General features: G+C 41.4%; 2 protein-coding genes across 6 annotated transcripts in view; both read left to right on the top strand.

Moving 5' to 3' along the window:
• LOC134344424 (uncharacterized) overlaps positions 1 to 14,424 on the top strand; it is a 108,722-nt gene that overhangs the window by 34,954 nt on the left and 59,344 nt on the right. The gene's annotated exons all lie outside the window — the stretch shown is intronic.
• trdmt1 (tRNA aspartic acid methyltransferase 1) overlaps positions 1 to 14,424 on the top strand; it is a 174,144-nt gene that overhangs the window by 122,932 nt on the left and 36,788 nt on the right. For all 5 annotated transcript variants that reach the window (XM_063044192.1, XM_063044194.1, XM_063044195.1 and 2 more), the window contains one exon: positions 5,496 to 5,572. In XM_063044192.1, coding sequence (XP_062900262.1) covers positions 5,496 to 5,572 — 77 coding nt within the window. The remainder of the gene's footprint in view (positions 1 to 5,495; positions 5,573 to 14,424) is intronic.

The following is a 14,424-nucleotide window of genomic DNA, read 5'->3' as shown; positions in this document are numbered from 1 at the left end:
CAATAACCTATCCCTCAACATCAGCAAGACGAAGGAATTGGTTGTTGAATTCAGAAGGAGTAGCGGACCGCATGACCCAATTTACGTCAGTGGTGCGCAAGTGGAACAGGTCAAAAGCTTTAAGTTCCTCGGGGTCAATATCACAAATAACCTGACTTGGTCCAACCAAGCAGAGTTCACTGCCAAGAAGGCCCACCAGTGCCTTTACTTCCTGAGAAAACTGAAGAAATTTGGCCTGTCCCCTAAAACACTCACTAATTTTTATAGATGCACCGCAGAAAGCGTTCTTCTAGGGTGCATCACAACCTGGTATGGAAGTTGTCCTGTCCAAGACTGGAAGAAGCTGCAGAAGATCGTGAACCCGGCGCAGCACATCACACAAACCAACCTTCCATCCATGGACTCACCTTACACCGCACGCTGTCGAAGCAGTGCTGCCAGGATAATCAAGGACACGACCCACCCAGCCAACACACTCTTCCCTCCGGGAGAAGGCTCAGGAGCTTGAGGTCTCGTATGGCCAGATTTGGGAACAACTTCTTTCCAACTGTGGTAAGACTTCTGAATGGATCCTGACCTGGATCTGGGCCGTACCCTCCAAATATCTGGACCTGCCTCTGGGTTTTTTTGCACTACCTTACTTTCCATTTTGCTATTTTCTATTTATGATTTATAAATTAAATTTTTAATATTTACTAATTTTTACTGATTTTAATATTTTTAATATTTAATATTTGTAATCCAGGGAGTGGGAAGCGCAGAATCAAATATTGCTGTGATGATTGTACGTTCTGGTACCAATTGTTTGGCGACTATAAAGTATAAGTCTAAATTGTTCCAGCGATTCCTTAGCCAGGGACTCACACTCCAATAAATGTATCAGCTGGTGTAAAGATTTGATAACTCTACATCCTCCTTAATTACTACGCATGCATGCTTATTTATATTGTGACAATGCTTCTATATTTTTGGCCCAGCAACTTTTATATCTTTAATATTCAATTATATAATGATCATTGCACCGTCAACGTTCTGGGAATCTTCACAGATCAGAAAATAAATAGGCCCAGCTTGATAACTTCCATGTCTACAAGGGCAGGGCTGAGGTTTGATATCCTGTGGCTCGTGATTCACCACCAGACACCCAAAGCTTTCCTGACAATATCAAGGCATGAGTCAGGAGTATGGTCGATACTATCCACTTCCCTGGATGAGAATAGCTCCAAGATTTCTCAAGAATATCAACATCCTTTGGGGCAAATCTGCCTCTTGATTATCACTCTATCCACCGCAGTAAATATTCATTCCCTCTGCCACTGGCACAAACTGGCAGCAGTTTGTTCAACTTACAAAATACCCATTCTCCTCCAGTGTCATTCTCCGAACCTGCCACTGCTTCAATCAAGAAGGACAAAGACAGCAGGTACTTGGGAACAACGCTGCCTAAAACTCCTGACTGAAGAGTACAGTGAGGGTATCTTATCCTGAAGGATGCAGTGGTTTAGGAACAAGACTAGCCAGTACCTTCTTGAGGAGAGTTAGGGAAAGTAATAAATGCATTGCGACAAAATGTAAATCTGGAAAATGAATTTAAAAAACTACTGAGGGGGACCCAGTTTGAAGAATTAGGAGATTATATTTTGAATAACCTTTTTAGTAGATATTGCTTCCTTGATTTTAAGTCACTAATTCTGTAAGTAGTCATGATGGCAGAGTAAGAAATATGATGCCCTTTAAGACAGGCGTCCCCAACCTTTCTCGCAGTGCTGACCGGTTTAATATTGACAATATTCTTGCGGACCGGCTGGGTAGGGTTGCCAACGGACAAGAGTAGCAGTCAAATACGTTGTGTTTACCCCAACAGAGACTACAATGACCATGAAGCTTTGCGCGGGCACCTGTGCGCATGTGTGTATGTGCCGATTTTTTTCTACAAATCGTGTTTGGCGATTCTGTTCGGGGGTGGGGGGTGTTAATCACGACCGGAATATAGGTGATAAGTGGCTAATACACTCAATTTCATTTCTAAAAGGGTTTATCTAGCGAATTTAATATTAAACACATAGCGCATAATTTTCCTCGCATGAATATACTGATAAGTCAATTATCAGGGTAGGACAGGGGAGCTTGAAGTAAGTGTTGAACAAACTTCCGGTAGAAGTGGTAGAGGCAGGTTCAATATTATCATTCAAAGAAAAATTCGTTAGGTTTATGGACAGGAAAGGAATGGAGGGTTATGGGCTGAGTGCAGGTCGGTGGGACTAGGTGAGAGTAGCGTTCGGCATGGACTAGAAGGGCCGAGATCGCCTGTTTCCGTGCTTTAATTGTTATATGGTTATATAAGTCACTTATAAGTCAATAGCATCATAACATTTTAAGTAACGTTTAGATATTAAACACACAGCACATATTTTCCCCGTATGAACATATAAAATCATTGCAACACACCAATATCGCTGAATCAGTGGGAGCCCTGGGCTTGTTTCCCTGCAACAACACGGTCCCATCGAAGGGTGATGGGAGACAGCGATACTTGAAGGGGATTCCTTATGTCCAGTCTATTCCGCAATTTAGTTTTTGTTGCATTCATTGCAGAGATATGTTGGAAATGGAAGCAATGTTTTCAGTCCTTTCGTGGCTCTCTCTGGATATTCAGCCTTGACTTTGATCCAGAATGCCGGCAGAGATGTTATGTCAAGCATACCTTTCAGCCCCCCGTCATTTGCAAGCTCAAGGAGTTGATCTCCTTCTGGTGCTGACATGGATGACGCGCGGGTAATGACCTCACGTGCGTTCAAGCTCAACAGTGGGCATGATAGGGAATGAGGAAAGGTGCAGCTGACTCATATCGCCAAATTATATCATTTCCTTGTGGCCCAGTGGTTGGGGACCGCTGCTTTAAGAAGTATGCTTTTATATTTTTGAATATATTTAAGAAAATAAAATTTGTATTTGCCTGTTACTTTGTGTTTGGGGTAAGTAAGAACAGGCATTTAACATACATTTTTGATCTGGTAAGTTGTCAAATGGATTTTATTGGCAAATTGTGATTGCTACAACTGTAGCACTTTTTGTGATGTTTGTGAAACCATGCATCTATGACAGTAGTAGGGAGTTTGTTTCTGAATTCAACAGTTACTGGTAAATACCTCATTGTTCATTTTGGGAAAATGGCTAAGGTACATCAACTGTTCTTTGTGGCTTGGATCTCATTATTGTCAACACCAAATGCATTAGTTTGAGGGAATTCTTTGTGTCCTGTGGAATTCATGTCATCAGTTTGACTGGTCAGCTGAATGCAAGATCCTTGTTAGAAAAGCAAGGAACGTAAAGTATAACTTTTTTTTATTGTGTTATAGAATGTGAACTAAAGATTAAAACACAAGGGTTAAATTAGCTAAATTATCAAAAACAAAATTTTAAAAATACTAGAATAGAGCAGACTTGATTAGCTGAATGGCCTAATTCTACTCCTAGTTCTTGGGGTCTTTGCTATCAAAGTTGTAATCCATATAACATTAGTGATTCTTTTTTTTAAGGAATGAGTGTTATTAAAGTGGTAATTATGGCTCAGTACATTAGTAAAAAGAAACAGCTCATGCAAAAATGTGAAGTAATTTCCAAACAACAGGAATTCTGCAGATGCTGGAAATTCAAGCAACACACATAAAAGTTGCTGGTGAACACAGCAGGCCAGGCAGCATCTCTAGGAAGAGGTGCAGTCGACGTTTCAGGCCGAGACCCTTTGAAGGGTCTCGGCCTGAAACGTCGACTGCAATTAATTTCCAAGTTTATTTTTATAGTAAAACATTTGTAAATATTTTAATTATTTTTCAGTTCACTAATTCCTAACGTTTATGCTGGAGAAGGATGCAAAGCACTGCTGCCTCCGGCAAAGCAGGGTATCGGACAGTGACATCTGGATTTTCTCTTTAACTGATTTGGGCATATTTCAGAATCTGCTCCAAATTTTTCCATCATGACACGACAAACTATGAAACTCACAATCATTTCTCAATTAATCTTCTGAGCTAATTAATAATTTGTTGGTTCTCATAAGTATCCTTTCAGCTTTCTCTTTTGATTTTTTTTTGGCGTGTGCCTGCGTGCGTGCGAGTCTATGCGTGTGCGTCTGCGTGTCCGTGCGTGCGTCCGTCCGTGATGATGTCTTTTTCATGGCTTTTACAAGGCGAGAGAGAGAGACTGTGTGGCGGCCACTCCTCACACAGACATTTTCACAGTATTTTCCCTTTATTTTACGAGGTCAAGTTGCGATCTCAACACTCAACCTGACATGGATGGAAAGTGTACTCGGGAGCGGACCCAACTAGTTTCGAACCTGGGAACCTCCGCTCCCAGGTCCGGCGCCGATGTAGTTGCGCCACCAGCCAGCCCAGCTTTCCCTTTTGATCTGTGTGTTTATGATGTTGTCTAAATAAAAGCAGATTTAATATTTATACAACAATTAGCATTTATATTTAACTCGATTACTAAAAGTAGTTTTAATGTTAACATATCTTCCCAATTAAGAAATCCCATTGACACTTTTAAGACTGTGAAAATTCTAGACTCTTTTTAGACAGGAAGCAGGAACAATTACTGTTAATTCAGGAAATTCTCATCTTATATAACTTGCATCTTTGCCTTGTAGTATCATTTTGTTGGCATGTTATCAACTTGTATATTGTTGTGAGAATGTCTTCACGTTGCATATTTCTATCGCACCAACTATTTGCTTCTTTTTAATTGATTTTTTAATGAAATTGACCACTTAAATCTGATTTAGTACAAGAATTTTGTTCCAGATGAATTTTTGACAAATTCTCTAAAGAAAATTATAAAGAGGATTTAAATCTCTTAAATATACTTGTATTGAAATACATTGAAAATTTGGTCTATGGATTTGTGTTACTAAAATAGAAAATGAAAATGTGGTAAGCTTTAATTTATATATTTCCATATTTTTCTGACAGCAGGCTTTGAATCGATGTAGAAGTTTATTACTGCCGGTACTATATTAAAGAGAACGGGGGCCAATATTGAAAAGATATGAGTGAACATAAATTAAGGAGTTGTAAATACATCATTTAGCCTTAGGTCTGAGTGAAACTTTGGATAGGTTGATATTACGTTTTTTTAAAGTCAGAGCTGAAAGTAATTTCTCAGCGGCTCCATTGTAGTACTATATTTGCTGATTTTAAACCACTTATACTGATTATGTGGTCATTTTCTTACTGGTATGTGAATGACGTACTGATCCATACTTGTTTAATTCACCTTTGGTGGAAATACTCTTAGAATTATTTATCGTTGAACATGATTCTCATAGTATTGCTGTGAAGAGGAGTACTGAGAAAGGTAGTTGTATCCAAGATGCTTGTTTATTTGCAGACCCAGTTTTCCCCATCTATCTTTATCCAACCCCCCCCCGATTAAAATAAACCAAACCTACTCTGGTACTACAATACTTAATACAATTTTTTTTTACATATTAGGGTATAACATTAGCTGAGTTCAACAAATTCGACTTTGATATGATCTTGATGAGTCCTCCTTGTCAGCCATTCACAAGGTGAGTATTTGTATAATAGTGAATGAAAGGTTACAGGAGAGTGTGATTGCTCTAATACTTGGATGGGTTAAATCGTTGTCTTGAATGTTGTATGGAAATAAGAAATAAAAAAAGTTTTGTATCAAGCTTCTAAATGAAGTTTTACAACATGAGTATTAACTTAAATGAATACAGAAATATCCTGAATATTTTGCATATCAAGCTGCATGTGGAATGATGAAAATTAATAAGAGATTTTGTGTTAAAAGGTTCCCTAGGCAATTGTGTACACACCATGGTAGAATTCTAGATACCACTTGAGGGTGAACATCCCAGGTCAAAAATTTCAACTCGGATAAAGCCAATTTCTTTGCTAAGAATGTAGAGTTATCATGAGTGGACTGAGTACATAAGGTGAGAGGTTAATAAATGAACACTGTTACATGTTTAAACAACTGGTTCATAAACTTAGCAGCTGGAAAGAGAGATTCCTTGAGAAAGTGGAACCATCTGTGGTTAATGAAAGTGGTCAAGGATAATGCTAAATCGAAAAGTAGAACATACAAAGTGGTAACACGAGTGGTATACTAGATGACTGAGATCTTTTTTTAAACAAAAAAACCTGAAAAGTTCATGTGAAGGGTAAAAAATTGATTCTGAAACATATCTTGCATATTGTGTCAAAATAAGAAGTGAGTTTCTAAGAATATACAAGAAGGAAGAGGGTGGCTAAGGCAGGTGTGAGAACCCCCTCTCCCCCCACCAAAATAAAGGAATGAGGCTGATCATTTAGGAAAGCTTAATATAATCAAAATATCAAAGTTGCTGGTGAACGCAGCAGGCCAGGCAGCATCTGTAGGAAGAGGTGCAGTCAACGTTTCAGGCCGAGACCCTTCGTCAGGACTAACTGAAGGAAGAGTGAGTAAGGGATTTGAAAGTTGGAGGGGGAGGGGGAGATCCAAAATGATAGGAGAAGACAGGAGGGGGAGGGATGGAGCCAAGAGCTGGACAGGTGATAGGCAAAAGGGGATACGAGAGGATCATGGGACAGGAGGTCTGGGAAGAAGGACAAGGGAGGGGGGCCCAGAGGATGGGCAAGAGGTATATTCAGAGGGACAGAGAGAGAAAAAGGAGAGTGAGAGAAAGAATGTGTGCATAAAAATAAGTAACAGATGGGGTACGAGGGGGAGGTGGGGCATTAGCGGAAGTTAGAGAAGTCAATGTTCATGCCATCAGGTTGGAGGCTACCCAGACGGAATATAAGGTGTTGTTCCTCCAACCTGAGTGTGGCTTCATCTTTACAGTAGAGGAGGCTGTGGATAGACGTGTCAGAATGGGAATGGGATGTGGAATTAAAATGTGTGGCCACTGGGAGATCCTGCTTTCTCTGACAGACAGAGCGTAGATGTTCAGCAAAGCGGTCTCCCAGTCTGCGACGGGTCTCGCCAATATATAAAAGGCCACATCGGGAGCACCGGACGCAGTATATCACCCCAGCCGACTCACAGGTGAAGTGTTGCCTCACCTGGAAGGACTGTTTGGGGCCCTGAATGGTTGTAAGGGAGGAAGTGTAAGGGCATGTGTAGCACTTGTTCCGCTTACACGGATAAGTGCCAGGAGGGAGATCAGTGGGGAGGGATGGGGGGGACGAAAGGACAAGGGAGTTGCGTAGGGAGCGATCCCTGTGGAATGCAGAGAGACGGGGGGAGGGAAAGATGTGCTTAGTGGTGGGATCCCGCTGGAGGTGGCGGAAGTTACGGAGAATGATATGTTGGACCCGTTGCAGACTGGGAGACAGCTTTGCTGAACATCTACGCTCTGTCCCCTCCTCTACTGTAAAGGTGAAGCCACACTCAGGTTGGAGGAACAACACCTTATATTCCGTCTGGGTAGCCTCCAACCTGATGGCATGAACATCGACTTCTCTAACTTCCGCTAAGGCCCCACCTCCCCCGCGTACCCCATCTGTTACTCATTTTTATGCACACATTCTTTCTCTCACTCTCCTTTTTCTCCCTCTGTCCCTCTGAATGTACCTCTTGCCCATCCTCTGGGTCACCCCCCCCCCCGTCTTTCTTCCCGGACCTCCTGTCCCATGATCCTCTTGTATCCCCTTTTGCCTATCACCTGTCCAGCTCTCGGCTCTATCCCTCCCCCTCCTGTCTTCTCCTATCATTTTGGATCTCCCCCTCCCCCTCCAACTTTCAAATCCCTTACTCACTCTTCCTTCAGTTAGTCCTGACGAAGGGTCTCGGCCTGAAACGTCGACTGCACCTCTTCCTACAGATGCTGCCTGGCCTGCTGCGTTCACCAGCAACTTTGATGTGTGTTGCTTGAATTTCCAGCATCTGCAGAATTCCTGTTGTTTTTTTTTATAATCAAAATATATATGCTTTAATGAAAGATAAATCATATTTAACAGATCTGCTTGAGTTCTTTCTATTTGTTACAAGCAGAGTTAATAGATGGGAACCTGAAAATATGGTTGATTTCAATTTCCAAAAGGGATTTGGTAAGACACCACAAACAAGGCTCATGCACAAGTTAACAGTTGGAAGTATGAAGAATTGGTGGAAACGTGTTAGCTTGGATTTGTATATTGAAAGCAGGGAATTGGTATAATCAAGTATCTTTCAGTTTGGAGGAGGGGCCCTGAAATTAATTCCTACTTCTCAATTATGTAATTTTATATTAATGTCCCAGAGGATGGGACAGAATATAAGGTGTGCAAGTTTAACAATAACAGAAAAATAGAAAAATGTTTAAAGTTTGAAGCCGCACATATCGAGCCAAAAGGAAATTATTGAAGAGAGACTGCATGAGTTAGGTACAGATGGATGATGGCTTGGATCTAAGAATTCATCTTGTTCATGAATCACAAGAAGTTGCACCCATTTGCTAACAAGTAATTATGAAGGCAAATGACATATTGCCTTATGTTGCTTAATAATGGGAATTTAAAGATGGGGAAATTTTGTTACAATTGAGCATGTTCTTAGGAGGGCACACAAGAAATTTTACATGTTTTTGTCCCTTCACCTTAGAAAGAATTTAGTAGCATTGGAGGCAGTCCAAACAATAAGTAATATAAAGCAGGAAATGCAGGAAACACTCAGAATATCAGGCTACATTAATTTTTGGTTGAAGCTCCTTCATCCTGAGATATTAATTATGTTTCTTTTTCCACAGATACAGCCTGATATGTTGAGTATTTACAGTATTTTTTGTTTTTATTTTAAATTTCTAGTATTTGCTTTCTTTTCGACTTGCAATCCAAGAAAGAATACTTGGATTTATTCCTGGGATGTGGAGATTTTCTTCCATCTGGAGAGACTAAACAAATTGGGTCTATATTTTCTAAACTTTAGAAATATATATATTTTTTGAAAGATAGGAGAATTAAGGACTTTTGGGGGATGGGGTCTGGATGGATTAGCCAAAATCATATTAAATGGAAGGGTACTCTTGAGGGCCCAATTGGCCTACTGCTGTTCCTATTTTCTTGATTTGTGAGGTCATCTGGGTAGAAATAAACAAGAAGATTTCAAGTGAAAGACATTTTTCCAGAGTGTGGAACCAAGCACTGGCTTGCTATTCTGAATATTTCTTAGAATAGACCTTCCATACAGTTAACATGAAAGCAATAACACCGTTAGTCATTTAAAAAAAACTTAACCGAATGCAAACAAGAGAGAATCTGCAGATGGTAGAAATCCAGCAACACACACAAAATGCTGGAGGAACTTAGCAGGCCAGGCAGCATCTATGGAAAGAAAGTATAGATGACGTTTCAGGCTGAGACCCTGCCAAAGACCTAAAAATCCTGCCGAAGGGTTTTAGCCTGAAACATCGTCTGTACTTTTTCCCATAGATGCTGCCTGGCCTGCTGAGTTCCTCCAGCATTTTGTGTGTGTTGCTTACTAACTGCAATGGATTTTTAAGTCTGGTTATACACTGGCTCTAGTGCAGGGAATTTGTTCACTATGGCTGGATGCTGTTGGTCATTTTGTAGTTATGGCACTGCATTTAATTAATATTGTAAATTTATGGGTATGTAAAATGTGCTGGCAAAATATAATCCTGCCAATTTTCTATAAAGTAATGTGCAAGTACTGTAGCATTGTGGTTAGCGCAATGCTATTACATCTTGCGACATTGGAGTTGGGAGTCATCTGTAAGAAGTCTGTACGTCTTCCCTGCAAAATGCAAGGGTTTTCTCTTGGTGTTCTGGTTTCCTTCCACAGTCCAAAGACATGCTGGTTGGTGGATTAATTGTTCATTGTAAATTATCCCGTGATTAGGCGAGGGTTAATTTGGCGAATGCTGGGCGGCGTGGCTCGAAGGGCCAGAAAGGCCTATTCTGCACTAAATCTCAATAAATAAATTATTAGTACAGCAGTGCATTGAGGTAAAGCAATGACAGTGCAGAATAGAGTCATAGTTACAGAGAAAATGTGGTGGAAGTAGACAATAAGGTGCAAAGTCATAATAAGGTAGATTGCAAGGTCAAGAGTCCATTCCCTTCCATCTCTCACATGTACTATATTTGGTTGCAACTCCCTCTACATTTTGCCAAGCACTTCAGTGCCGGTATAGCATGGATTGGGTTAGAGAGACATTCCGTCCAACATACCTCCATGTTTCGATCTACTTTCTAAGGCAGCTGAGCTTTCATGCAAACTCTGCAACTGATAAGAGAAAAGGCTTAGGGAATCTGAGGAAAATAACTCTGGACTCATCGTAGCCAAGCATTTTCCTCCGATTCTGACAAAGTGTTTCCATTGTTTTCATGACATTCCTTAATAAGCTAAGTTGTGGATCTGTTTGCTGTAGGATTTGAGACAATATGGGAGGAATGCCCATTCTTCCCCATGGTTAAACATGATCTGACTTCTCACACAGTGGTCCGCCTGTCTAGTGTTCTTTATTGTTTGCTATCAAATGTTACATATCCCCAGATAAAATGAATCATCAGTGCGAGTCTTGGATTCTGTTAAAACGTTGTGTGTATTCCTTGAGCAAGTGTTAATAGCTCTACTTTTGTCAGGTGGTTTCTTTTGACTTCCCCTCCATGTTTTATAAGAATAATTCTGAAGTTTTCATTTCCATATGTAATATGGAACATATAAGACCATAAGACATAGGAGCGGAATTAGGCCATACAGCCCATTGAGTCTGCTCCAACATTCCATCATGGCTGATTTATTATCCCTCTTAACCCCATTCTCCTGCCTTCTCCCTGTAACCTTTGATGCCATGACCAATCAAGGACATACCAACCTCCACTTTAAATATACCCAATGACTTGGCCTTCACAGCCATGTGTGACAATGAGTTTCGCAGATTCATAACCTTTGGCTACAGAAATTCCTCCTCATGTTTGTTCTAAATGGACGTCCCTCTATTCTGAGGCTGCGTCCTCTGCTGCTAGACTCCCCCGCTATAGGAAGCACTCTTTCCGTATCCAGTCTATCTAGGCCTTTTAATATTCGATACGTTTCAATGAAATCCCCATTCATTCTTCTAAACTGCAGTGAGTACAGGCCCAGAGCACCTCATACATTAACGCTTTCATTCCTGGAATCATTCTCATGATTTTCACCTGAACCTTCTCCAATGCCAGTACATCTTTTCTAGGATAAGGGCCCAAAACTGCTCATAAAGAGTCATTGTCAACCTACATCAGAATCAGGTTTATTATCACCAGCGTGTGTCGTGAAATTTGTTAACTTAGCAGCAGCAGTTCAATGCAATGCATTATATAGAAGAAAAAAAAAGTAAAAATAAATAATTAAGTAAACCAATTATGGTATATGTAAATTGAATAGATTAAAAACATGCAAAAATAAAAATAATATATATTTAAAAATGTGAGGTGGTATTCATGTGTTCAATTGCCATTGAGGAATTGGGTAACAGAGGGGAAGAAGCTGTTTCTGAATCGCTGAGTGTGTGCCTTCAGGCTTCTGTACCAACTACTTGATGGTAACAATGAAAAAAGGTCATGCCCTGGGTGCTGGAAGTCCTTAATAATGGACGCTGCTTTCTGAGTCACCGCTTCTTGAAGATGTCCTGGGTAGTTTGTAGGCTAGTACCCAAGATGGAGCCAACTAAATTTACGACCCTCTGCAGCTTCTTTTGGTCCTGTGCAGTAGCCCCCCTCCCCAACATCAGAGAGTGATGCAGCCTGTCAGAAAGCTCTCTGTGCCACATCTGTAGAAGCTTTTGAGTGTATTTGTTGACCTGCCAAATCTCTTCAAACTCCTAATGAAGTATAGTCGCTATCTTGCCTTCTTTATAGCTGCATCGATATGTTGGGAACAGATTAGGTCTTCAGAGATCTTGACACTTCTTGAAACTTCTCACTCTCTCCACTTCTGATCTCTTTATGGGGATTGGTATGTGTTCCTTTGTCTTGCCCTTCCTGAAGTTCACTATCAGCTCTTTCGTCTGACAGACTTTGAATGCAAAGTTGTTGCTGTGACACCACTAGTGAGTTGGTATATCTCCCTCCTGTAAACCCCATCAGCTCTGTCTGAGATCTACCAACAGTCAGCAAGTTTATAGGTGGTATTTGAGCTATGCCATACCTTGGTTTTCTGGTACAGGCCTGGGTCGCCGGACTTGAATGCCTCAGATCTAGCCTTCAGCAGATGACATACCCCCTGGTTCATCCACAGATTTTAACATAGAACATAGAATAGTACAGCACAGTACAGGCCCTTCGGCCCACAATGTTGTGCCGACCCTCAAACCCTGCCTCCCATATAAGCTCCCACCTTAATTTCCTCCATATACCTGTCTAGTAGTCTCTTAAACTTCACTAGTGTATCTGCTTTGTTTTGGGAATGTACAGTAAGTCTTTGTAAGCACACACTCATCCACACAGGTTTTAATGAGGTTGGTACCAACTGCAGCATGCTCATCCAGATTCAAAGATGAATCCCTGAATACGGTTCAGACCATCAGTTCCAAACAATCCTGTGGCTCCCTTGTCCATACCTTCTTGGTCCTCATTACTGGTGCTGCAGTCTTTAGTCTCTGCGTCTCTGAGTAGAAGTATAGCCAAGTGATCAGACTTCCCAAAGTGAGGGTGTGGAATAGCATGGTAGGCATTCTTGATGGTGGTTAACAGTGGTCCAGTGTGTTGTTTCCTCTGGTGTTGCAAATGATCTGTTGATGGTAATTGTTCAGTGATTTTTTGCAAACTGTCCTGGTTAAAATCCCCCAAAACGATGGTGAAGGCGTTAGGGTGCGCTGTTTCATGCAAGTTGATCCCATTGCTCAGATCATCTAATGCCTGATTGTCATTGGCCTGAGGTGGAATGTATACCACTACCAAAATGATCATGGAAATCTCCCTTGGTAGGTAAAATGGATGGCACTTAATTGCAGGATATTCCAGGTCTGGTGAGCAGAATTGGGACAGCACTGATATATTTGTGCACCAAGAAGAGTTGATCTTCCACTTCTGCTTTTGAGAGACTCCATAGATCTATCCTGACGGTATATAGTAAACCTGTCGATATGAATCACAAACATGAGAAAATCTGCAGATGCTGGAAATTCAAGCAACACACACAAAATGCTGGTGAATGCAGCAGGCCAGGCAGCATCTATTGGAAGAGGTACAGTCGATGTTTCAGGCCGAGACCCTTCGTCAGGACTAACCGAAGGAAGAGTTAGTAAGAGATTTGAAAGGGGGAGGGGGAGATCCAAAATGATAGGAGAAGACAGGAGGGGGAGGGATGAAGCCAAGAGCTGGACAGTTGATTGACAAAAGGGATACAAGGCTAGAGAAGGTTGAGGATCATGGGACTGGAGGCCTAGGGAGAAAGAAAGGGCGGGGGGGGGCACGTTTTAATTCCATGTCCCATTCCCATTCTGATATGTCTATCTATGGCTTCCTCTACTGTCAATGATGAAGCCACGCTCAGGTTGGAGGAACAACACCTTATACTCCGTCTGGGTAGCCTCCAACCTGATGGCATGTACATTGACTTCTGTAACTTACGTTAATGCCCCTCTTCCCCTTCTGACCCCATCCCTTATTCCCTTATTTATTTATTTATTTCCCCTTTTTTTCTCTCTCTCTTTTCTCTCTCTCTGTCCCTCACTATAACTCCTTGCCTGCTCTCCATCTTCCTCTGGCACTCCCCTCCCCCTTTCTTTCTCCCTAGGCCTCCCATCCCATGATCCTCTCCCTTTTCCAGCCTTTTATCCCTTTTGCCAATCAACTTTCCAGCTCTTAGCTCCTTCCCTCCCCCTCCTGTCTTCTCCTATCATTTTGGATCTCCCTCTCCCCCTCCCACTTTCAAATCTCTAACTATCTCTTCTTTCAGTTAGTCCTGACGGAGGGTCTCTGCCCGAAACGTCGACTGTACCTCTTCCAAAAGATGCTGCCTGGCCTGCTGCGTTCCACCAGCATTTTGTGTGTGTTGATATGAATCACTGCATCTGGTACAGAAGGAGTTAACCAGGACTCTGTGAAACAAGCGACACACATGGCCTTAATGTCCCTCTAATTCAGCACCCTCGCACTGAGTCATTGATTTTACTCACCAGAGACTACACGTTTGCCAGCAAGATAGTCAGTATTGGGAGTCTAAAATCCGGTTTCCTTAAACGCACTTGCATTCCTGACATTAGTGCAAGGATGCTAAGAAAACACAGCCAAAAAGTGGCAGTAATATCTGCGATCTTCCATTCCATAAATTTCTGCGTTGTTGGTTGCATTGAGGCTGGATGTAGATGGATTCAGGATCAGGGTAGTTTTGCCATTGATCAGAAACTTGGAGAGTATTCACTGTAAATTAATCAAGCAGTGTTTATTGTTTGAAGAAAATATAATTCCCTGCAGGTGGGATAAGTCA

The sequence above is a fragment of the Mobula hypostoma genome, chromosome 3 (genome assembly GCF_963921235.1).
Source record: "Mobula hypostoma chromosome 3, sMobHyp1.1, whole genome shotgun sequence".
Lineage (NCBI taxonomy): Eukaryota > Metazoa > Chordata > Chondrichthyes > Myliobatiformes > Myliobatidae > Mobula > Mobula hypostoma.
The sequence above is the reverse complement of the archived record's forward strand: the minus strand, read 5'-3'. Positions and strand labels throughout refer to the sequence as shown.